The 26,322-nt window shown below is 47.5% G+C and overlaps 1 protein-coding gene across 1 annotated transcript; it reads right to left on the bottom strand.

Annotated features, from left to right (window-relative positions):
• Positions 1 to 78: 78 nt before the first annotated feature.
• On the bottom strand, positions 79 to 16,464 carry LOC119402185 (carbohydrate sulfotransferase 14). Its single transcript, XM_037669302.1, has 3 exons — positions 16,289 to 16,464; positions 3,265 to 3,911; positions 79 to 2,162 (listed from the first exon to the last, which is right to left on the bottom strand). Exons 1-3 carry the CDS (start codon positions 16,388 to 16,390, stop codon positions 1,913 to 1,915), a joined length of 999 nt encoding a protein of 332 aa, XP_037525230.1. The 5' UTR covers positions 16,391 to 16,464; the 3' UTR covers positions 79 to 1,912.
• Positions 16,465 to 26,322: the final 9,858 nt, after the last annotated feature.

Genomic DNA, 26,322 nt, shown 5'->3' with positions numbered 1-26,322 from the left:
GATTTTTTATCGTGAAACACACCATGTGGTTGTGGGATGCCGTGTCGATGGAAGGACACATCCTCAACATAACACGTAACGACTGTTTATTGGCGTAGTAGCAGCAGCGGGGCGAATATACGGACGCTGGGCTCAGTGGGGTAGCGAAGGAATCAATACTTCCGAGCTTGGCAGCTTGGTTTTATAGCCACCGTCGGTGACGTAAGCCTCCGGTGACGCTGCGGTAGCGCTGTCCCTTATCGGAGGCGTGGTGTAGCATGCAGCAGTGTCACGCCGGGCTAGCTAGTGACGAGGCGGAGACTGCGCCGGTCTGTGCGCAGTGTGTCGCCACATGGTCATCATGCGTTCAAACACAATCGTACAAAAAAAAAAAACCTGTGTTACTGAATTGGCGTCCGGATTTGTAGTTATTCTGGAAATTGATATCGATATGTTGTTCTAATACGGACACCAAATGCTATTATGAAATGACCCTTACATGAGATATGGAAACCACCGCCTTTCAAGTGGCAACGTTTAACTGACATTCTCTGCAAACTACACCGCTCCTTCCCGCTTCTACCTACTTTACTGTCCCGTCCCTTGCAGCAAGAAATTTCGCTACTGCGACCCGATAGCTGAGGGGGTTTGAGAAGCCTAGTCTAAAACTTGCATAAGTCTTTACCAACAGCGGAATTAGCTACGGGACACCCTACCTAGATAAGAAGAATAGTGAAAGAGAAAAGCTGATTATACTCATAAGGAAGTCTCGTAAATTGGCAATGGGACTGCCACCAACCACGTGAACGGAAAAATGACTGAAACTAGGCGTCCGTAATACCCGGGAAGAAGCGCTGGAGGCTCACGAGATCAGCCAGACTGAACGGCTGAAACTTGCCCCTACTGGTCGAACATTTCTTAGAAGGCTTGATTAAACTGTGTAGGAAGGACGCAACAGTTCACAACGAGTGTCACTGTCTCTGAGAGCAAGGATACATGTAGATGCCATACCAAGAAACGTGTATCCAGAATACAACAAAGAGAGAAGACGAGCGAGAGCGACTTAACTACAAAAAATGCTCCCCAAAACAAACTCTGATGAGATGAGACGCACGGACGATGCAGTATACAAGCTCGACGATACGCTGCTCTTTTCACGAACATACAGTGTGAAAAGATGACAGCTGCACCTGTAGTTGTCAGTGAGATTAAAGTAGTGGTAAAGCTCGACATTGCAATGGCGAGTGCACCGCAGAAAGGACGTGCCACTTATCAAGGTTAATCACTCGCGAGCAGCCTTTCGCCATTCGATGGCAGGAAGAATTGCCATGAATGTGCTAAACATAATAAAACAACAAGGCATATTTGAAAGGTACGTGTATGGCCCCCAGAGAAAGCTTTATTGAAAGGCAGAGAATTTAGCCGGCGCTGACTTGCTACTCTGCGTGGGAAAGGGGAGTGAGGATGGAAAGACCGGGAGAGAGACGCAAAAAGTGAACAAAATGTTCACTTTTTGGGGAAAAAATAATCAGCCACTCAGTTTCCTTGCACTCGGACGGGGATGTATGGTGATATAGACTTTGATTGGTGCATCGTCCTAGAATGAGGCAACAAATTTCGCAACATGAAAAGTGGATGATGGTGACACACGAGGTAGAAGCACGTTGAACTAGAGCGGCCGCCACAAGCAATCGATCAGATTTACAGCTGACACATTCACAGGGTGATAACCGATAGCGATTGCATGTTGTCGACTCTTCACACCACAGGGAGAGTAGATTTCGCAGTTGCTAAAATAAAGAAACGTTACGAGAACCTCTGGCTTGTATGCGAAAAAGGGTATTCTGTCGTACACGGTGGAGGGCTGCATTCCACTTTGCAGCCTACGCAGCATTGTCAACTCTTTCTATCTATAATTTGTCTCTGAAGTCTCTCAGAACGCAGGAGTCGCATATCCCTTAAGTGTATAGCCGAAAAACTCGAAGTCGTACATGTAGATCGCATGCAACTGAAGCACCTGCTGTCGTGTGAGCTCCGCAAAATAATGTTTTGAACCGCCATCAGTGACATTGGCAGCAGTCTTTGCATTCTTCTTCGGAAATGACCAGCCAGCTAGTCCAATCCTCGGCAGCAAGAAGTCCAGGTCTCGGTGAAGCGTTTCCACCTTCACAATGAGGTCGTACCTGAAGAGTGAGATAAAAGCAGTGGCTGTTATATCTCTGCAGCGTAAACTATACTCTGTTTCATGCATATCAGTCAACGCTGTGGAGGCTATGGAAGTAGTTCGGTAGGCAAAGTGTATAACTCCGCTCGTCTCATCGCCGCGTTTCGTTGAGCTGGGGCTCGACGAAACGCAGCTTGACTAACAACCGCTTTATTCTTCTCGTGTGTTCTGGCGTTTATATGTGTTGTCACAAGAAGAATAAAGCAATTGTTAATCAGCACCAGTCCTTGTCTCATCTCTTCCTTGTGGTCCATCCTGGTTTGCGCTGAAGTTTTCACCTTGAAAGTTGCGTACCATTTAGGTCCAACCGAAGATTTATTGAAGCATGCTATCTTCAACCCTGCGCAAAATGCCACTGTTAACCCGTTCTCCCACTCGCTTTAGTGTGTGTTTCACACACAAAACCAAAATAACGCAAAATTGGAATTGCAAACAAAAAAAGCGGACGCCTTCACTGCGTTTGAGAGACACAACAGGTTCTACTATATAAGCCGCTACCTGTGTCATATGTTCCACGTGTCGCAAAAGCAGATGCGTAGTGGCAGTGAGACCAGGTCGCGGAAAAGCGTTGCGCTTTCCACTTTATTTTTAACAGCGCTATTCGAGTATCACTCGCATTGGGTTTTCAGGGAACTAGCCACACGCTCCCGTGGTGGCACTCATATTGCTCACGACATATACATCTGGTATACTGTTGTAATACCTGTAAAATAGTGTAGCTGAACAACTGCAGGGTGTCTTTTTAGACAATACAGATTAAAAAAAAAGTCGTATGACAGTAAGGCTCCTGTTGTTGTCGCATACGGACTCTACGCCGAGGAAAAATAATTTGCCCCAGCTGAAGCGACACTGTTGCGACTAGTTAAAAAAGCTCGTTAATGATCTTTTTAATTATTGAAGTTCTTTATGCCCGAAAGTTTCAGCCATGACAATTTATGGGATACCATTTTTGAGAAACCACGAAAGTTGCACTAACTGGAGATATTCATCATCAAAATTTAAAGGCTATATCGAAAATGATCGCGCCCGGCGCGCACTCTGTATAATAAAAACTGCCTCACCTCATGATACAAGGTCTGCATCGAGCAGTGTAGGGCGCCCAATGGGAGTCCCAGGAATCCACAGACATGTTCAATATGATCTTTACAAACTCGGCAAACGTGTAAGTCCCGTTGGGCCCACTACCACGGTAGCCATCTTTGTAGAGTTTCTTAGCTGCCGCTAGCGTCGGCCTGCTTGTGCGTATCTTGTTGACGTACGCCGACACGAGTCTTTCGAAGGGGTGCCGTACGATGATGACCCTGGTGTAGTTGGCCACGATATGGTGTCGCACGTACTCGCTGGGGCATAGTAAGCGAAACTTGCGCAGGAAGACGTTGTAGATGCCGTCAGCGTCGACGAGCTTCGCCGAAGCGTTTTGGGCCAGCAGGACGAGCGCCTTGATGCTCGACGTCGCGGCCTTGGGGACGGCGCAGAAGGCGAAGCGACGATCGTCCACGAGGTAAAGGGCGCGCGGGCCGCGCGTACACTTGGCGCTGCTCCTGCTGAGCGAGTCGTCCCAACTGTTCAACGCCTGTAATTCGCCGGCGTACTTCTCGCAGTAGGTGTCTATTTTCCTGAGCCTTCCAGCAATGTCATCTTCGTCGCTGGGCGTTTCGGCTTTTGTGGATTCTTGAAGGCGGGAAGTCCGGCAATCGCACTGCGCAAGCTGTGGGGCGAGAAATAAAGACAAATTAAAGAAAAGAGTTTCTTTGCCGATGCAGAAAGAAAAGTAGCTGTCCTACCTGCCGCTATAAAAAAACATTCAATCGCTGCGGACGATTGGAAACATGACTGTAAGATTTCGATAATGCCCGTTAGGAAGATAAAGGTCGAGACATGGGCGTCGGCAGGATTTTGTCTCGGGGGTTGCAAAATCGTGCTGCATCGTGACACGGCGGAGGGGCAACGCTGGTGTGGCTTGGGTGCGGGAAAGAGGGGAAAGTGCTCGTGCGCTTTATGGGGGCTGGTTGGCCGTTGCCCCTTTTGCTCCCACCCCCCCTTTCCGACGCTCATGAGTAGACACATTCCTCATTTCCTGACTTCTCCTACTCCTGGCCGCCTGAAAGCGCCCACTTCCTTTCACCTTTCACCCTCAAGGTTTGCTTGTTTTGATATGGCGACAAGGGTGCGATGACTGTTATCTCTGTATCCACGCTTAACGCTATCGTCGCAGTCACGGCGCGCGGAACCACGATCACGAGCAAACGTGTAGGCTCCGGCGCAAGCCAAAACAAAAAGAAGCAAAATGAAGCAAATCAGAAAACAAACGAAATAAACAAACCGAAAAATAAACAAAAGGTATGGCTAGCAGGGCGTGGCCACACACTAGCTTACTTGTAAAGGATCGGAATGAATGCAACGGCGTGACTCTAATCCGCAGACACGAAGGCGCAGATAAGCACACAATATCCTCGCCCACACTCTCGGGCTGTCTCCAGCAGCAATAATAGTGTATGTAACTATAGTCGGATAGAAGTTAAGACAACTGGAGAGGCCCCGCCCAGACGATCGAAGCGCGGTAGCCGATCGCCTCCGCGACTGAAGAAAAAGTCCCGCTGAAGCACGCGGCAATGGTCTCCGAAGGTGGGGTCACCGGCCGTCCTGCTCATGACGTCAGTCCGGAGTGCGCGCCCATTCTACGTGGAAAGGGGGCCGTCAGCTACGAGGAGGAGGTTGAGGTGGGGAAGAGACGTTTGTGCAGGCTTGCGTACATCCACGCTCGAGGAGGAAATGACGCGGACTTCAAAGTTGCATCCGACTATAGCTTCGGTTACAATCTTCGGGACGTTTACATTAACTGCGAATTGCGCATTAAAACAGATGATGAAGAGTGGGTGACTTGGTATCGCATTTTCGACATTAATACAACACGCCAAAAAGAAGAGGGAATGGCTGGGATGCCAAAAAAAGATGACTAAGGAGTACTGAACATAAGCTCTTTCCCTCCGCTAAGGCAAAACGTAGTCAAAGGAATATGCGGTTTATCTTTTTGGTTATTAATCGGGCTGCCGCAACTATTAATCTCTGTAAGTAGTAGAGGCGCCTGGTTTAACAAGTTGTCCACGTACACTTGAAGTTAAAAAAATCACACCTTATCAACGAAGTGAATTATGATTAAGGAGCTGGCTCGGAGAAGATCGGGAAAAGCTGTGAATCTTTTGAACCGGTAACATACATTGCAGCTATGGCCGAACGATCGATCGAGGAACTCGCGCTTGAAGCGAGCATCGGCGCCGCCATCTTCGGCTTGCGACCGCTTTCGGCGCTTGACCGCCGCTTCCCGCACCCGCTCCGCTTCGAGGTTCTCTTGCCGCCGCTTACGTGCCGCCTCCGCCTCGCGAGACTTCTTCTCGGGGTCCTCACGGCGCTGGCGTCTTTCTTCGGCCTCGCGATCTCGCACCGCAGTGTCTTGCCGGCGGGTCCGTGCTGCTGCTGCCCTAAGAGCTCTAACCGCCGCTTGCATCGCCTCCAAGGTATTCATGAGGGTAGCTGCGCTAACTAGCGCGCGCGTCGAGTGTGCAGGTTACAACGCGGGACTTCGCCCCAGCTTAAGAACCTGGCGAGCCAGCTCCTAAAAACTAGACGTTAGTCCCCCATAGTAGCGCTTCAATAGTGTAACATTTTGTTCTCACATTTGCACCCTATGATGTAAACTTATTTTGATTTATAATGCAGAGTCGGAGCAGCCGATGGACTCTGCGAGAGAGCACTCGGCAATGGCGTAGAGCAACGCCTCCAAATCCGCTATTGGAACGGAACCCGGAAGTTCTATCTTTTGTGCGACGAATTGCTCAGAATAAGTTGCGTGTATAGTCGGATACAACTTCAGAAGTCCGCGGCATTTCCGCCTCAAAGACGGATGCACAAAAGCCTGCACCAATGGGCGCGCACTCCAGAGTGACGTCATGAGCCGGACGGCCGGCTACCGCCTTCGGAGGACACTGCCGAGTTTATGAGCGGAACTATTTCTTAAGTCGCGGAGGCGATCAGCTTAAGTTGTCTCCAACTATAGTTTTTCCATTTAGCTGTCAAATTCTGACAAATTCCTGCCAGCCACGTGGCAGTTTCAGCGTCGCTGTCACTATCCGATGAATCGCCCGTGCAGGAATTGTAACTTTCTGACACCGAGCTTTCGCTATCGAGCAGCGGAAGCAATGCCGCACGATTTGCCGAGCATCCAAGTCCGCCATGACTGCCAAAACACGCGACTGCCGGCGGCGTTCCCGAGAAGGCAAACGTGTTAAAGGAAGTACGTTACGCAAAGTTCCGGTACACTTCGGCGATTTTGGCAGAGCAACTTTTCCTGCTGCACGGAGGTACTCCTGCTCTGAATACACTCCGACAGCCTCATTGGAACGCTTGACTCCCGAACTCACTCTGCCCTTGGAACACACTTGGTCCGAGTCAGCCGTTGAAATTCAACATAAATTTCCACAGTTGCACCTCACGAGGGAAAGTGTTAGTCCATTCTAGTGCCTCGGATAAATTATCTGTTTAAATAAGATGACCTGTTAAATGCCGGCGATGGCCTCCTCTTCCCGTCGGCGGCCCACAAGCGGTGTGAAAGAAAGCACACGATTGCTTTGGAAAATCGACGAGCCCAGACTTGAAAGAAACGTACGTACACAAGAGGAGAAAATTTGACGAACACACACGCTGGGACTAGCAACAATTTAATGAAACAGCAGCTACTCGAAACGAAAAACAAGGACGCACATGCGCCGTACATGATACGGTAGAGATGATAGTGCTGCGCATGAGGCAGACCAATCACAAACCAAAACGCCCATGCGCCTCAAAACTGCGCAGATAAAAAATGACAGCGCATAATGTCGTCTAAATGCATTTCAGAAAGGTCACCTCTATTCGTGATAACGTTAAGGACGGTACACTTACAAACCGATGATGTCGATGTTTTTGAATTTGATACGCTTCGATGATTTCCCTCTCAGATATCGTGGCTCGCCTGCCAATTATCTGGGTATCATTAAATATTCTTGAGCAGCCAAGCACTCTGCAATGAGCCGGCAAGTTCGCGCCGCCTTTCTAATGTGACAGACGGATCATGTTATGCACCGGATGGATGGATGGATGCTATGAGCGTCCCCTTTGTAACGGGGCGGTGACATGTCTGCCACCAGGCTCGGAGAAAAAAAAAAAAAACCTTCCTTGTTTTATGTTGGCCTAATACCTTATTTACATTGATTAAATCTGTGTTATTATACCAAAAAAAAATATAAATTCACGGTCTATCTCTGCCTCTTAAGGCAGAATGACCTTATTTTTCCCCCCATTATTTATTTTTGTTCTTTATCTCTACTTTTCTGCCACCAATACTCTAACCGTCTCTTACTTATTTCTATCGCGGACGTGTTCGGCTTTCCATTGTTGTCCCTAAAACCCAAGACTTCATGTAGACTCGTGCCCACACGTATACCTGGGTGAATATCGCCACATTCAATCAGTACATGTTCCATCGTTTCCTTAGTTCCCCCGCAGCATGTACATTGTTCTTCTTCGTTACTGAATCTCGCTCTATAACTACGCGTTCTAAGGCAGCCCGACCTTGCTTCAAACAGTAAAGCGCTTCCCCTTGAATTATCATAAAACCTTTCCCTCCTTATTTCGTTTTTTCCCTTTCGGTAGTTACTCAGAGCCGGCTTCTTTTCCATCGCTGCCATCCAATAAGTCCTCTCCGCCTCTCTGACCTTCCGCTTAATGCTCCTTGTTGCCATATCGCCCGCACTGCTAGCCGTATATTTACTGGTGAGCCTCCTAGTTCTTTTTCTCCACTGCGTGTCAACGCTTTTTCTATACAAATACCTGAAAACCTTCTCTGCCCATCTACTCTTCTTCATTTTCCTCAGCCTCTCTTCGAATCTCATTTTGCTCTGAGCTTTCCTCACTTCAAAGCCTGTCCATCCCACATCACCCTTTACAGCCTCATTTGTCGTCTTCCCGTGAGCGCCCAACGCGAGGCGGCCCACCGTCCTTTGATTTACATCCATTCCTGATTGTACCTCTGACTTCATGCACACCACTGAGTTCCCAAATGTAAGCCCCGGGACCATCACACCCTTCCACAGCCCTCGAAGCACCTCGTACCTATTGTACCCCCATAAAGCTCTGTGCTTCATAATTGCAGCATTCCTCTTTCCCTTTGCTACCGATGCTTTCTCTTGTACCTCCATATATCTATCCCCCTCATTTACCCATACTCCGAGGTACTTGTACTCGCTTACCCTCGGTATTTTTTGGCCCTGTATAAAGACCGCATGGTCTTCGTGATCATTGAATACCATCAATCCACATTTTGTTGCACTAAATCCTAGTCCTAAAGCCTCACATTCCCTTCCGCATATATCTGCCAGTCGCTGTATATCATCTTGACTGTCCGCAAATAAGACAATATCATCAGCATAAAATAGACCTGGAAGCTTCTGCTCAACCATCGTGCCGACCTGTTTGTGTGACAAATTAAATCCAATGTTGCTACCTTCTAGCGCTTTTTCCATCCTCACCATGTACAGCATGAATAACAGCGGGGACAAAGGACATCCCTGTCTCAGCCCCTTGCTGATTTCAACGCTGTCCTTGCTACTTATTCCTTCCCATTCTATACAAACTGTATTTTCTCGGTATATTTCCCTCAAAAGCTGTATACAGTCGTCACCTATGCCCACTTCTTTCAGTATATCCCACAAAATTTCCTGATTAACGTTGTCATACGCCCCGGTAATATCTAGATAAGCTACGTATAAGGGCCTGTTTTCTATTTTCGATATTTCTATACACTGGGTAAGAACAAACAGATTATCGTCTAACCGCCTGTCGATTCGAAATCCATTCTGAAGTTCTCCCAAAATATCATTTTGTTCTACCCACGCTTCTATTTTTAATTTTACTGCCTGCATCGCCAACCTGTATAGCACCGATGTAATGGTTAGCGGTCTATACGAGCGAATGTTATCTTTTCCTCCCCTGCCTTTATAGATTAAGTTCATTCTACTTTTTCGCCAACTGTCTGGTATTTCCCTCTCCTGTAAGCACTTTTCTACGGCTTTCAGCAGTGCTTCTTTAGTGTTATGTCCGAGTTCGTTAATGAGGCTGACGGGAACCCCATCTAAGCCCGGTGTAGTGCGCTTAGGAATTTTTCCTTCGGCTTTCTTCCAATTGAAATTCTCTAGTACTACATCTTCGTCGGTTGCACTCCTTTGCGCACTTTTACTCACCGGGGGAATCCCCTGGGCGACCTTTTTAAATGAATCGGCTGTTATCTTTCGGATGTAACCTAGCGCTTCATACCCTTCCAATTGATTTCCTCCTTCATCTACCATATGTTGTTGCATTGTGACAGACTTCCTACCCAGCGCTTTTAGGTAGCTCCAAAATATCCTAGGCGCGGCCTTCTTCTTTTCGCGAATCTCTGTCATCCAGCGTTCACTTTTACCTTTAATTTTTGCCTCGACTAATTTCTGCACAATGGATTTTTGCTCTAAATATATTTCCCATATTTGGTTGACTTCGTCCTGTGGCCGCTTCTCCTTTTTTGCTTGTCTGTGCTCCCGTGATGCCTCACGTCGCTTCTCGATCGCCTCCCGGATTTCTTTGTTCCACCAACTTTTTGGCTTTCTCTTTCCTTTCCAACAAATAGTTTTCTTCTCTTTTTCCATTTCTTTTGTGATTATATGTAGCAGCTCACTATACTTCCAGTCTTTACCTGGTAGTTCGTCTACTTTTTCCTCGAATCTTGCGGCTATATTTCTTATTTGTTTGTCATTTAGATACGAGCTGCCAAACTTTGATTCTATGTTCTTATTATCAGTTTTATATCCCATTTGTAATATTATGCGTTTATGATCACTACCCAAGCTGTTAATGCCTTCCTCGTCTATTCTCATCTCTCTAAGTTTGTCATATATTCCTTCTGTCATGAGAGAATAATCAATGCTCGATTGCCGGTTTCCGACTTCCCACGTGATCTGCCCCTCACACTTAGGCCCCACGTTAACTATCTCAAGACTATGTTGCTCGCAGAGATCTAGCAATAACTTGCCATTGGTGTCTGAATATCCGTCAAGGTCATGAATGTGAGCGTTCATGTCCCCTAGTAGGATTATTTCGGCATCATGACCAAATTCTTTAATATCGGTGCTTATGCATTTCACTATCTCCAGATTATTTTCTCTGCAGTTATTCCCCGTTCACAAGTAAGCTACACCTAGCCACGTTTTCTTTCCACCTACTGTGCCCGAAACCCATATGTGCTCTGAACACGTTTGTTTCACTCTCTCCCATTTTTTTCTGCTATGAATTAGCATTCCAACACCCCCACCTCTCCTTTCTGATGTGATCCTGTTACATGCTTCCCAAATATAATTGTCAATATGTGGTGGCTCTTCCAAGTCTCTAAGGTGTGTTTCTGTAACCGCATAAACACCTATCTGTTCCTTGCTTAACTGCTCCTCAATCTCTAACCATTTTGTCTTTTTTCTGCCACCCTGCATGTTTATGTAACTAATTGCAACACGCGCCTTCTCCCTTCTTTTACCTTTTCTCTGGTTTTTCGCTATACTGCCTGTCAAAGAGTCCCCCTGGTTGTTTTCCTCATCACAAGCTACCCTGGGCACCGAAGGGCCCGCGTGCCCCCCAAAAAAGCTACTGCGCGACCTGCCAGTCGCCAACCCACCTCATGACCAAGCCTCTTATCGAAGTGAATTCTGTCTCTTTGGAAACCGCCCCACCTGTGCACCTCTCTGTTTATTTCCACTACCTCGATGCCTTTCTCTCGACTAATTCGCCATATCTCTTTGTTTGCGTCGACAACCGCTCTTTGCAAGTTGATATTCCTCACTGGTACTTCCGGTATTGTGCATACCACTATCTGCACCTGAGGGGAAATGGCGCGCATGTCATCGACCCCTTTCGCCAATGTGGGCGCTAGTTCGGCTGATTCTTCATTCAAGACGTCGTTTAGGCCTCCCGCGATTATCACGAGGTTACGTCCATTAGCCTTAGTTGCGAGTTTTGCGCTAGCTCGTCTCATCACTGATCCCAGCCTATGTCCCGGGAACTTCCCTATTAAAACTCGTTTGTCGCCTCTCACCCTTTCCTTGACTGCTTCTTCGCATCTAACTAAATTCGAGTCCCCGGCGATTATCACGTGCTCCGACTCTTCTGCTGGACCGTCCCGCACCTGGCTACTGCCTCGGTTATTAGCCCGTGTCACTGCTGCGTTGTCCCCTCCCCTTCCCAAAACTACTTCGCGGAAGCTGGGTCCTGTGACCCTTGCACCTGTCTTTTCCAAACCTGTTTCCCCCTTCGCGTCTACCACTGTGGGGGTCGATGCCCCCCTGTCGCTTGCTTCTTTGTTCACCATTACTACCCTTGCTAACTTCTCCTCGGCTGACTTAAGCCTTTCCCCCATGGCCATCGTTTTTTCCCGCTCTGTCGCCAACGCAAACTCCAGCTCGGCGATTCTTACCATGAGCTCATTCTGGGCAGCCATCATTATTTCCATTTTCGCCTCTAACTCGCATTGCTTACACTTGGCGTCAGCTCCCTCTGTCTTCTCATCCGTACAAACCTCTATTTTCCATCCCATTCCGCACCCTGTACACTTTACGGTCTTTTTGACCATGGCTAGATCGTTCACACGGCGGATTAGTTACACTTAAAGTCAAATGGTATCACAAAACTCCGCAAGTATGCTATACTTCAAAGCACACGTGTGCCTTTCAGCCACGTGGTGACCGAAAAAAAAAAAAAAAGACCCAGGCGACTGTCACACAGGAAACAGTACAAAATTGTAAGCCCTATTAAGCTTCAATCTAGTGGCTTATGTACTCATATAACTAAAAAACAAGCTCGAATCATGCAAAAAAAAAAAACTTATCTGACGCTGTCATTCCGGAGCCCACGAAAAACACGTCCGTCCTCTCCCAAGTCCCAGCGCCCTTATGCAAAATATGCTGCCATCTAGAGGCCACCGTGTGCATTTCCGCCATGTTGAAGGCTATGTGGGCTTCGCATGTGCACACACGCAGCGTACGTATCAACGTATCGAGGCTAATAGGAACGGCAGTGCCGACATATTTTCGTGCGCCGTGTTTCCCACATTGAGGGAATCGATGTTGAAGAAGGATTTGCAGGGAACTAACCATCGCGTTAATAGATTTCCTCGCGGCCGACGAGAAGCGGCAGATCGTTCCGTTGCTCCGGCTACTGCTTACGACAAACGCCGTGTTTCCATTCGCCGTTCTTAATAGATGCGGTATGTGACAGCATTGGTGCTCATCAGAGAACACTCTTGCGTGTCATGCCGGAACGAGACAGTTTTCGCGCCGTTTGCTTGCAGGCATAGACAAAGCGGCTTAGTGTACGAGCGTCAAAGCTGCATCGCGGCTACTCGTGCATGCCTGAACTGCTGTTGACGTCGTTATGTTGCGATAAGAATTAGATGTTAGACAGGTAGCTAGTTCGTGTCATCGATGCTCAACGAACGGACCGATTGTGCTGGAGCGTTTTGTTTGTAGTTTGTTTTCGATCGGTGCTGAGGTCGTTTCGCACGCGTTCATTCGACGACGCAAAACTGTCTTGCTGCAACGGGGCCCACTGCAGTAGGCCCCGAAATCGACGATGTGAACGCAAATATTACTGGCGCATCGTGTTATTTAGGAGCACATGTCAGAAGGATATTGCATAGAGTACCAACTAATCGCCACCTACTCTTTGGAGCAACAAACACATTTCATTTTCACTTTTCACGTTCGTGAGATGCGTAAGTTTTTTGACAGTTTAATCGTACAGTAGTTCTACACATAAGTTACCTCAGTGACTACTGCAGCGAAATATTTTTTTTATTTTCACGAAAAAGACGACAACGTTTTATTTTCAATTAGATGCACAATAAGTCAGGACGTAGGGTGCCCCTTATGAAATATGCTTTAAAATGGGTCAACATCGCTTTCTTAATTACCGTCATCGCTGCGCCCAGTCGTATAGAGTGCCAAGGCATCTTCCCTGCCATCCTACACTACATGCCGGATATTAAGATAGCGAACAACACTTTATTCGCCACACTGAAAACAGACCTTACACCCCACCGCATAGCTTCATTCTCAACGATGGCAGGCCTGCATGTTCTTGTGAGGGGGTTATTTACACGTAATAACTATCAGCGCATCAACTACAAATGTCGGTAACATCTGCATGGTCCTTACGCACTCATCTGACATCTTTATGCCCCGACTGATTGCTATGAAAGCAGATACAAGCAAGCAGTTATAGCAGCGACAACAATACGATTCGGACACAAGCCTCTAACATGGCGCCGAAGCAGTAGCTTCATCAAACCTCCGACAGATGGCAGCAATTTTGCATAAGGTCTATTTCAAGCGAATACTGACATAGCGTCCCGTCTGCCCTATGTACGTACACTCCCCCACAAGAAAGCGGTATGCGATACACGATATTTGTGATGCATTCGGTGAATATAGTAGAATGGCAAGTGGTGCAAATTCCTTTTCGATTTTCATTCTTCAATGCTTGCACAAAGGCATGACAGCTTGCATGGGGCCGAGAACACGACTCGTACGCCATGCCTTGTGGCAACATTTTTGGCATTGTGTGAAATATTGTGTACATAAGGAAGCAGTGCCACTCGCGTACACTCCTCAATTTCACGGGCGCGTGGCACGCGATCTTTTTCCTTATTAAGTGCGGTACACATTAGGGGGCCGGCATGTCGTACGCTGTCGTAGCTTGGCGTAATGCAGGCAAAACCACGAATAGCATAGGGTCATTCCACGCCAACTGTCCCAGCCTTGGCGCTCGGCCATCTGCGATTTGAATGAAAAAAATCGAGGACTATCTATCCGAAGCAAGAAGTCTCCCGCCAAACTATTTTTGGCGAAAAAAATTTTTCAGTGCCGCAAACCGCATGTGAAGTTTTTCGGAACGCTCGACACTATGGCTCGTAAAACGCGTTTCCAAAAAACGTCTTCTTTCTGAATTAGGCTAGGACAAAGTTTTCCCTACAGAACGATCGTACGCTTTTCACTTAAAATAAGTTTCACGAACGTTTACGCTTTCTTGAGTTTTTTATGCGGCCTCAAATATGGACAATATGGCCCATTCTGGGTATTTTTTCATAGAAAGGTAGCATTCAGTGAAATATAATATTTTTATTAACTGATCGCCAGAAGTCTTATTGTAGCTGAAAATAGTTTGAGACTTACATGGCGTGAAATGGCGTGCACAGCTGACGACAAAGTTGCAAAAAGTCCGTTTTCGCACATGTTTAGTCGTAAATTTTAACATTGAGGTGGTCCTCGTAAACTTATGCTAAATAGCGCATTTACTAACAACATTAGTTGTCTACTGAGTGAAAAAGTTTTATCAAACTACTTTTTCTTTTAAGCAAGCAAAATATTTTTGAAGTTGCGTTCTGCCGGTGTCTGTTCTTGCTCGTGTTTTGTCTTCGCAGGAACGCGTCGAGCGGAAAGTACAACCAACGTGGGCGCGAGGTTCGCCATGGAACAGCTGGACAACATAATCATCTTTTCTCGTGCTTATTTGAGTGCTTTACCAGAGAGTATTGGCCTGAGTCAACGACAAATGCGAACCTCCCTAGAGTGCATTTAACCACATACAGCTGTTCATTGAAGGCCGGCATAGTGTGCTTACGCAACAGCGGGAAGTGACACCGATGCTTGCCACACCCCGTTGCATACCGCTTTCTTGTGGTGGAGTGTACACAGGGCAGACGGGGCGCTGTGTCAATACTCGCTTGAAATAACATGATCCGTCTGTCACATTAGAAAGGAGGCGTGACCTTGCTTTCTCATTGCAGAGTGCGTGGCTTCTCGAGAATTTTCAATGATACCCATATTATTGGTAGGGGAGCACGATATCTGAGAGGGAAATCATCGAAGCGTGTCAAATTCAAAAACATGGACACCATCGGTGTTTAATTGTACCTCCCTTATCGGTATCACGAAAAGGGGTCACCTTTAGAGCAATGTAATTAGACGGCATAATGCTTTTAATTTCATTTAGTTGTTTACCGGCACTGTCTGAATGCGCATGGGCTTTTTGGTTGTGTTGGTTTGCCTGATGCGCTGCGCTATCATCTGTATTGTATCATGTACGGCGCATGTGCGTTCTTGTTTTTCATTTCGAGTAGCTGTTGTTTCAACAAACTGTTGCTTGTCCCAGCGTGTGTGTGCGTCAAATTTCCTCCTCTTGTGTACCCGTCCTTGAAGGCTGGGTTCGTCGATTTTCCACACTATGTACCAACGGGCCTAACACCAGACTCTCACACGATTGCAATGAGTGGCTGCAGTGTTTGACTGGTTTTGCAGGAACTGTGAGAAGACACATTATTTTTCTTTTGTTAGCTTCCAGCACCACTGAGCAGATTAGAATGTTTCGCTGCTGAGCTCAAGGAAGCGAGTTAGATTTCCGGCTGCAGCAGCCATATTTCGTTGGAAGCGAAATGCAAAAGCACCCCAGTACTTAGACAAAAGTGCAATTTAAAAACCCGCAGGCGATCAAAATTAATTTGGAGTCCCTTCACAATGGCGCGCGTAAAAATTTCGGGGTTTTAGCACGCGTACTTGCAATTGCTGTATTTTTGCTGCAGGAGCGTTGACCACGTAATTACTACAAGAATCTCGCCAATAATTGCACATACACAATAAATAAACATAACAGACGAGGGAAAACGCTCGTCATTGTCGTGTTCATTTCTTGTGTGTTTGTGTGTGTGTGTTTGCAATATTCGCGCTATATTCTTGCAGTAATAATGTCACACCAAGCAGCACCACAAGCTGTCCTTCGTGAGGAAATAATGTTTGTGATTACAGACGTTATGCAAAGAGCCACATACGCTGGAAGGAAAGTATCAAAGAATAGGTCACCTTCTTTGGCCTAGCAATCGAGCGTTTTCCCAAAGCCACTCTTGCAATTTGCATTTAAGCACGCATTATTACAGCTCGGCAATTGCAGGACCTTGTAACACTCTTAGCCATTACAACACACCTGAGAGAAGATACGATGCCGTCCGACGATGGCTAGATGGGCTAGCACAACGGCAGCCACGACCAGTGCGATGACCAGTGATTTAGGCGACGGTGTCGCCATGGATGAAACCCCTCGCGCGTAAGCAAGCGGGAGATGTCACACTCGGCTGCGAAAATTCTCTCATACTGCGGAAGGCCTGCAATGGTCGGTGATTGGCACAGTTGTCAAGCGCTCGCAGCCTCGGTTCCTATTGCTAGGCAAAATGTCTACGCTTCGTACATATTTGCTTTTTTTTGGCCGCCTCCTTTGTACCGAGTCTCGTTCGCGAAATGCTCCAGCTGGTGCGCACGTGGCGTATAACGTGGAAAAATACGTCTATGTTCAATAGCGTCAAGTCCTCTTTGAGGTCGGACGCGTCGCTACAAATAACAGAGCGAACGCATCCAGTCGTAATGTAGGGGCCTTCGGACACGAAAAAAAAGTAGGATAGTATTTGATGGCCGCATATTAGTGCGACAACGGAAATTATCAGTGCAGATTTCGGCTAGCATATGATTTTTCTTCTGATTAAAACGGAAGGCTTCATAATGTTCTTTTATTGAAGTAAGAAAGCCAGCCCTTAGGCAGGTACTATGCGGTGTCAGAAATACACACGCAAATTTTCTTCATGTAGGTTGTCTAACAGCGAGCAGTAGAACGGTCCGTGAACCCAGCGATCGAGGTCGGGTGGTCGCTCAGACGTGAGGTCATTGTTACACTCAGTACGTAAAACTATGCCGTTGATAAACGGTTTATAAAAGTGCATATCTGGGCCAAAATTTCATTCAACAGCGACTTGACGACACCTAATCGGCATTGTGAAAACACGCTAAGCGTATCAAAGCGCACGCTTCCATTAAAGAATTTGTCCAAAAAATTAACCGCCATATAGTGGATAATACACAAAGCGCCTGAGCTTGCTTGTTTGCAAGCGGGATATTTTAAAGCATGTTCTACTCTGACTTATGAGGCTTGCGCATGTAGTGTGTGGATATCATTGGGCTTCGGAAGTAAATGCTTAGTATTCACATTCTTTTTTTAAAATCAAGAATATCAGGAATAAATCAGCGCGTACGTACACCGCTTCTCTGACATCGTCAACGTTATAATGACGTGTGCGATGGGACCGACCGTCCTGTTTAGAACCCGTTTTGTCTGCCGAAATGTTGAAGAAGTCAGCTATGTAAGTGCGATACGCTTTTAAAAAGTGACAGTTTCGCCTGAAGGGCGAAGCAGTGAATGCAGTAGCAAGAAATTGGAATGTCAGAGGAAGAACAGCAATCCCCTTAAAACTAGCTGCGTGCTGCTCAAGGACAAAGATGGACGCACGGATAGGACGCACAGATATACACAGGATGAGCGCCAACTGTCATAGTTGTTACTTCAACTAGCCCCTACTTTGGCTCTTCTAGCTAGCAGCCCACTCCTTTCGCCAATGCAGACGCTGTAGCGAGCAAAGTGACCTTCGTGCGGTCTATAGCTTCAACACAAACTTTGCGGTGAAAGCAAGGGACGTACAAAACTCCCGGGTCAAGATATAATCGCGCGAGCATGGTTTACCACGACCTTTATGTCAAAGTACAAGTCGAAGGCAACATCCCAACTCCGGCGAAACACTAGAGTTTTAGAATTGTGGACGCAAGAAATTTGCGAGCCGCCTGGGCGCATGCGCAGAGCGCGAGCCACTCTCGGACTCTTGCGATCGTGTTGTCCCAAGACCCCGCAGCGCCTTCCTTTGCGTGGCGAACAAAACCGGAGAGCGCGTGACCTCAAGAGATGCAGAATAAAGACGGCTCTTCGCAGTGGCGCGTGAAATCACGGCTCGCGTTCCCTGCGTTCGTCGATTCTGGTCTCTAAAATAAAACTTCATTTGGTTCTAGTTGGTACATATTCCTGGGGCTGGAATTACAATGCAAACGCACTTCTTTGTCATTCTTACTTCTTTACTTCTTTGTCCCTGCACCCATCTGAATATGATTTCATGTTTTCGCGTATCTAATACACTACCATCCTTGTTACACGCTTTGGTTTATAGCTATTGTTGTGTGCACATGTGCGTTGAAGTTGCCTTGGGCTTATATATGCGCTGGCGTACGAAAGAATAAAGCATTTGTTAGTCAGCGCTTGTGTCGTACGTATCTTTTCTTCTTGGGTGTCTTGTGCGCTTGAGCTCTAATTTTAGCCTCAGGATTCTGATCACGGTGTAATATATATACTGTGATTCTGGTTCAGCCGTCTCGTTCCTTTCCTGTGGCATAAGTCTACAAGAGCCAAAGCGTTCCCACTAACACGAGCCACCACGAGCCACGGGACGATCAATCTTTTTCTCTGGCCGACTGGCCACGTGTGGTGCGGCACTATAACCCCAAAATGGAAAACTGGTCGCCAGCGATACGACGCAAGCGCAGCGTGGTCAGCGATGCAACATGGCCCGCGTCTCGCATAATTTTAATTTCAACATTTCAATACAATTATTTTACCCTCACTCGCACAAAGCTTTAAAGAGGGGAGTGGGGTACATGAAATACCAAATTATAAACACATCAAACAAAATAACATCAAAATAATAACAATTACAACGCATATGAAGATACCATATAAGGATAATAGAACTTAATGCAAATGTAGGTACGACAAGAAGTACAGAACAAATACAGTGGAAAAAAATATATATTCAATACGAACTTCACGCGTCATCAAGTAAGTAATTGTGTACCGTGGAAGAAAACAAGTGATGATTTGGAATGAAAATGATGTCGGAGGGAAGGTGGTTCTAGCCACTGAACGTGCGTGGGACAAAGGAATGATAGAAAGTGTTAGTGCGGCAGCTAATGAGGTGTACCTTATGGTGATGATCTAAACGAGCACGGGACCCCGATGTGTGGCGTGCCGCGCGTTTCATCCAACGCCGAGTGCGTTTGTATTCTGCCGTTAGCATCCTGTAGAAGGAATGACGCCTGAACGCTTGTGTGTGATTGCCTGACGTTTGAAGTGCCTCCAACTGTCGGGAACAATGTGGGTGTTCTGTATGTTAAGGTAATTCTAATGTGACGAATTATGCAGTCCGCTGTTCACAGCAATAACAGGTCATCTTACCATGAATTAAAAAAAAAGTGACGCATGGCGTAGTTGTCTAAGGCAGCGCGCTGCAGAGCGGTGGGTCGCAGGTTCGAATCCCCAGTCACGCGCTTCGAAATAATTTTCTGAAATATTTTTATTTATGGTTTTTATTTATATATATTCATACATATACGGGACGTGACGGCGACGGCAAAATTTCGCCGAAAGTGTCCATCTAATTGCTATAGCAATACAAAGAACGTAGTGAATAAGGTCATCGTTGGTCATTTTTGTTCTTGGATGTTTTTCTTTCCAAAAGAAAAAGTGGGAATGATGATGGAGGTTAATGGCTAACAGCCGAGAAAATGCTGTTTGTTCCTATGGCGTCGCACTGGAATTTGGATCGTCCACCATTCCGTAGGCGCTTAGCAAAACGAGTGTTATTGTTTTGCTCACCGCTTACGGATGGTTGCAGCTTATCCGTGCTGAGTTGGAGTTTGTTGGATTCGCCGATCTAGTGTTCCCGCTCATGCTGCAGCAGATGCCGCTTGCCATCCTGTAAAGGTCATGTAACCCTTACCTCTGCTCCTGCTGCCACCTTCTGACACTGTGGATATCCACAAAGAAAGTCTTCGGCGCACCACTCTCGTACCTCCGCGTGGTCATGACCTCCCGAGTGGACTTACTGGTCAAGAGGAGGTATCGCCGCGAAGAGTTCGCGTGAGTGCGGCTGTGACGCCTTCAATCTGCGCCAAGTGAGGGCACACCGGAACAACTTCGAAATGCCCATTTTGTCCTGCGCCGGTGCGGGAAGCAGACCTGAACCAACTTCTTTGGACAAGCCCTGGGCTACAAGCGGCTCGTCGACGCCACCTGCGGCATCCGGGGCTTCAACACACCAGGGCGCGTGACTTGCAGCGATGGATCTACGATCCGAATCATAGGACTTTCCTGGACTTTATGGAGCAAACACAGGTATACAACTTTGTGTAATGTGTATTGATGGGGTACGGCAAAATAACGCAATGAAAAAAAAAGTGGTATTCGTATTGAAAAATGGGATGAGTCAGCAGCGTTGAAAATGTTCTGCAACGCACTTGCAAATGGTCATCAAATGCGACGAAGTATCACTTGAGGCTGTAGAAAATGCTTCCTGAACGAAGTGCTTAGGATAACTAGAGGTAACACCCGTGGCCGCGATCGAACCCGCAACGTTCGGGTCGGCAGCCGAGCGCCGTAACCACTGTACTACTGCGGAGGGCAGAAAAGAGAGAAAGAAGGTCATGTGCGCAGCGTGTGTATTTGTCGTAATTGCTTGGGTTTAACGTACCAAAACAACGATATGATTATGAGGGACGCCGTAGTAGAGGGCTACGGAAGTATCGGCCAGCTGGGGTTCTTTAACGTGCACCTAAATCTAAGTACACGGGCCTCAACCATTTTCGCCTCCACCGAAAATTCCGCCGGCGCGGCCGGGATTCGATCCCGTGACCTTCGGGTCAGCAGTCGAGCACCATAACCACTAGACCACTGTGGCGGGTCATGCGTATTTCTCAGCGATTATAGTAAAGCATAGCCAATTGTCGGGAACGCAGCATTAATGTGCACAGTAGCAAGCAGTAACCAAGATGGATGGGTGGAAAACACTTTATTTCGTCAGAAAGCATGCGCGCACAATTCAGCGGTAGGTATGTACTATAACGTACACCCCTGCGGGCATGTATTAGCAATCTTTTCCCTTAAAAAAATCTAAGCGCGTAGCATTCGTGAGTCGACACTTACTCGAATATTAGGATTTGTCCGTATATTCGCCTCTTTTACCAGATATTATGCCATAGTCCAATAGTCGAGAAGAATATGAATTTTTCGAAACGAATACGCTTCAAATGAGGAAAATATTTTATTAGTATTCGAAATTTCTAATATTCGCAGACACCTCGAAAAAACGTTATATCTAAGTAAATCCATCGTTAACGATATACGCTGTGAGTGCGTAGTTCGCCAGAGCCAGGACACATTTTTGCCTTCCTGGTCTTGGCAAGAACAGGAAGCGCACGTAAACAAGAAGCATATATTCTTTTTTTGTGTGTGAGCAAGGCTCCAATCATAGAAGCAAAATGTGTCTTATTTCAATACATATTACTGTGGTTGTCGCTCGGGTACTATATCTTAAAAAAAAAACCGTCATTCCTGCTGGGCTCCAGTGTTATAATATACTGAACGAAAGAGCCGTAAATGTTAGGCTATCTTTATCTAAAACTTTGAGGACGCAGGCTAACGCTGATACTTTTCGTAGGTATAATTTAGTGCGCCCTTGAGAAGGATGCTTGCAACTGCAGTCGCGAGGTTTCGCACTATGCCAGCATTGTGAGACATCTGCTAGCTGCCGGGATGCAATGGCTTCCACACAGATGGTGTTTTTTCAGCGTGCTGCCTTACGTGAGCATATTCTTGGAACATTGTCGCAGGCTTTCAAGCGCAACGTTAAACCTCTCTAGTCTCCTATTCGAGCGGAAGTGTCACCGCATTTTTATACAATAGCAGTGGTTTTGAAGGCGAAAGCTTTTGCATTAACGACGTCATCGGTTTTTGAAAGAGAAAACATTTTGGTGCACTTCGTGCTACAATATCTTGATATCTGACTGGAGGGAAGCACAATAATACCGGTACATTTATATTTAAGCGCAGGTTAAAAAGCCCCAGATGGTCGAAGTTTACCCCGATTCTCCTCTAACGGCGTGCATCATAATTATAAGGTGGTTCTAGTGCGGAATACACGAGGGATTAGATATTTCGATATTTGTTATCATCGTCATCTTAATGTCCTTGGAAATGTTGACGTTAACAAAAACAAGGTCATCATGATCGTATGCTTCCATATTGCTAGCGAACACGCACAAAGGACGCGTGTTCGCTAGCAATATGGAAGCACACAATCAATACCAACTAGCCCAGCTTAATGCATTAACGAGTCATCATGATCATCTTTCTTTTGTGTTCGCTGCAGGACGAAGTCTTGTCCCGTTGGTCTCCAATTTATCTTGCCTTGCGTAAGATGAGTCCATTTTATCCCTGGAAATTTTCTGATGTCGTCATCCCCTAAGCGGTTGCAGTCCTGGGCTGCGTTTTTTATTCCTTGGTATCAATTCCTCTACCTCACCGTCTACCTCTGCCGATTGTCTGTACCGCTATCTGACCACCCATTATAACTCCTAACGTACAATGTCGCCCGACCAGCTCCATTTTTTTGCTGGTAACCTGAACTGGAATATAGGTGTCCCCCGTTTGTTTTCCTATCCTCTGTTTCTTCCTGTCTTCTAATGTTACGCGAATATTTGTCAGTAAATTTTCGTCCGAACTCGGTATACGGTTCGGACGAGGTTCTTGGTGGCGAAGCAAAGCCGGGATCGTTGCTTCGCGAGGATGATCGCCGCCGTCTTCGTGACTTTACTCCGGAGGAAGACGCCTTCACCCGCTGGACGTTTTACCAATACAACTTTATGTACACAACTGTTTACAATTCAAAAAGGCAGCAAAAAAAGAGTATGACCCGCAGTGGGGCCTAAAGCGGTCGTGCCGGTGTCTAGCCGGCCAGCTCTCCTCGTAGACTCAAAAGACCCCCGCGTCTTTTCCCGGGCGCTCCTTTTATCCCCCCGTCCTCGTTGCCCGTGGCCCTCGTCGACACCGGACAGGCAGTTTCGTGGAAGGAGCAGGGGAGGCAGAGTAAGCTGAGGCGCCGTTTCTCGGGAATCCGTCAGGCAGGCGAGGAAGGGGGTGCCACGTCGAGCCGGCTCCGTTTCTCGGGAAGACGTTACCAAGGAGGAAGGGGGCGGGGGATGTCACGCCGAGCGCGACCTTACATTGTCCAAACCATCGCACGCGGCGCGGTCGTTCGTTACTTCCTAAACTCCCTTGATGTACTCCTTGTTTCCGCTTAAAACGCAGGGTGGTGCCGATTCTCAAGGAACACGGAAGACGAGAAGGAGTCCTCTTCGTCGATGCAACCAGGTGTCCGCGGCGCGCCGGCGAAGGCGACGAGGGACGACCACCGCCACCGCTGCTACAATAGAACGTACGAGACAAACCGGTGCTCCCCCCTCACCCCTCCCACCACCACCACCGCCCCTACTACTGCTACAACAACGGCAACAGCGAAGCGGCATCAACGACAAGGCCCGCCAGCGGTGCCGGCGCCAATGGCGGTCATAGATACGACGGGAAGGGTCCGAGCCACGGCGTCGGCGAGGCTGCCGTCGGCCGAAGCAGCGGAGAGGATGGCCATAGCCCTCGTGGCACCCGACGGTGGTGCAGAGGACATTTAGTGATCAGCGACTGGAAATTGGCGATACGGAACAACAACAAAGACTGGGGTCCGCAGAGGTGGCGCACATGCCCAGCACCAGGGCAGGGGGCTTTGAGTCGGGCAAGATTACTGACAAGGCCCTGAGGTGGTTCCCCGCTCACATGGGGGACATTGGAAGTGTCAACGACAGCCGCAACAGCAATAACAATACCTGCCGTAGAAGACCCGCCGGCACTCCAACCAACAACAACGAGCGCATCCATCTCGTCGTGAGGCAGCTTACCCTCCGCTATGCGGTCACCCAGGTAGCAGCCGGCGGAGTTGTTGTGCGGCACGCCAGCAGAAGAACGGCGGCGGAGGCCACAGAGTCTGGCGCCGCCACAGTCGCCACCACCACCGCCGCCGCCTTTGTGGCAATCGAAGTCGCGGCGGAAGAAACTAACGGCCAGAGGGATGACGACCACTGTGCCGAAGAGTTCCCGGCAACGTACCGGGATGTGCTTGGGCACTACAGAAAGGATCAAAACAAATATCCACAACCCCACGCGCTTCTGGACAGGTCCCAGGCGGTCAATTTGAGGCGGCTGCGGACGGGCACTTTCATTAACTCCTACCGCCAGCACTGCCTGTGTACCGCGCTGCTTCCGTCGCCTGGCTGCCGTGATACCAGCAGGAACGGGCCGATATGGCCCATGTGTTTTGGGAATGCAAACGGCTCGAGAAATAAATACCAAGAGGAAGAAGGACGACAACAGCAGGACCCTATGGAGCGGGGTGCCTCGCAGAGCGATGGCAAGCCACCCTCCTCAGCGAGGTCCCCAAAGACCAAGAGTGGGCCGTCCAGCGGGCCAGGGCCACCGCCGAGGACCTTGGAAGATGTTCCTCGAGCGATGGATCCCTGCCACCCTAGCCACGGGCACAAGTTGCAATAACCGTTGGACTATAAAGTTTATTCAACTCAACTAAGCTCATATATATTAGAACTGGCAACATGAAATGGTAGCAGGACTGAAAGTTGGGCCAGTTGGTGATACATAATGGGCAAAAAACAGCGCGCAGACGGACGGGACGAAGAAAGGTACACACAAAGCAGCGCTTGTTCTCTGTATACCTTTCCTCGTCCCGTCTGTCTGCGCGCTGTTTTTTGCCCATTATGAAATGTTAGTGCTATTTTTTTAAGTACAGCTATGATATGACAGTCAATATTTAGAAAAACCTGCCGTGTTTGTTGCAGCCCGTCTTTATTCTTCTTTAAATACAGTTTCCCCTCCCTCCCTCTTCCTAATTGAGCTTCCTTCTAATCGCTCCGGCTGTTTTTGCCATTCTTCAATTCTCGCTTCATCGTCAGGCTACTTCAAGGTTTCCCTTTGTCATCTGAATAATTATTTTCAAACTTCCTTGGACACTTCCCTGCCCTGTTGAGATCTTGAAAGATGACACCATTTTAGGTGCAAGTAAAGCTGCCATGGGGGCTAGTTGGTGCGAATACATGGCCTGTTCGCGCTGCCAGGAACTGGACGATTTTGAAATGGAAAAAGACACGCACAGGAATTGTGTGGCACGAAAATAAGCAGTTCGTAGTACGCGCTTTACCCTGTGTGTGTCTTCTTCCGTTTCAAAGTCGTCCAGTTCCTGGCAGCGCGAACAAGCCACGTGAACCATTTTAGGTGTACTTACGTAGGCTAAGGCTCGTCAGCCTTCGAAAGGCTTTTAATAAAGAACATAGACACCGGCGGGGTGGTTGCAGGAGCCTGCCTTAATTCTACACTGGCCGGGACGAAGCATAAAAAGAATCAATTAGCATACTGCGCCAGGTAACCTCTGCAACAAATTGTTGCATTCTCACTTCGTAGATTTCTGCATTCTAGAATTCGCGACTAGGTAATTTCACAAGTACACAATACCTTGGCTATTGGATTTCGTGCCGTGAGCCACTGTCGAGAAATGTACCAGTTTTCTGAGGTTAGCGCGATAATAGTACTTGAAGTCTCGCAGCTCAGAGAACTCAGTGTGTGCGGGACTCTAAACAAGCTATTGGTTGGCATAGCCAGTACCACTGCAGTCTGGTGTGGCGGAACCTTCTTTTCTCCGGCCAATTAGACGATCTTGCTGCAGTTTCATGGCGCCTTCTCAAAACCGACAGAGAGACCTGAAAGTGAAAGTGCGCAAGCTCTTTGTACAAATACATTAGACTGTATGCTATAGGTCAGAAAATGTTTTTGAGTGTTGAAACGGAGGGAGGTTTAGCATGCTAGCGCTGAAGCATTGAAAGTGTTGCAGTCGCGGATGGAGGTTATGCAAAGCAATTTTAGCAAATAGTCCTTGTGTACGGCTACATCTGAAACATTTTTTTTATTGGAAAAGGCAACACTCCGATTAAGTTCTTAGCCCCACTCACAAAAGAAAGCTTGATCCCTAGCAAATAATAGGAATGCATGTTATTTTTGCCGCAATGCTTACAACATGAAAAAAGGACACAGAAAAGAGACAGATGAGCGCCATCTGCCTGGCGTGCCTCTGCTGGCGTTCCTCTGTTTCTTTCCTTTTTCCTTTCTTTATGTTATAAGCACTGTGCCAGAAATAACATGTTTAAAAAACACAGGCACCAACTCGCCCAGGGACATGCTTTTCCATTAGGAATGCAATTTCT

The sequence above is a fragment of the Rhipicephalus sanguineus genome, chromosome 8 (assembly GCF_013339695.2).
Source record: "Rhipicephalus sanguineus isolate Rsan-2018 chromosome 8, BIME_Rsan_1.4, whole genome shotgun sequence".
Lineage (NCBI taxonomy): Eukaryota > Metazoa > Arthropoda > Arachnida > Ixodida > Ixodidae > Rhipicephalus > Rhipicephalus sanguineus.
Note: the sequence above shows the minus strand (reverse complement) of the source record. Positions and strands in the feature narration are given on the sequence as shown.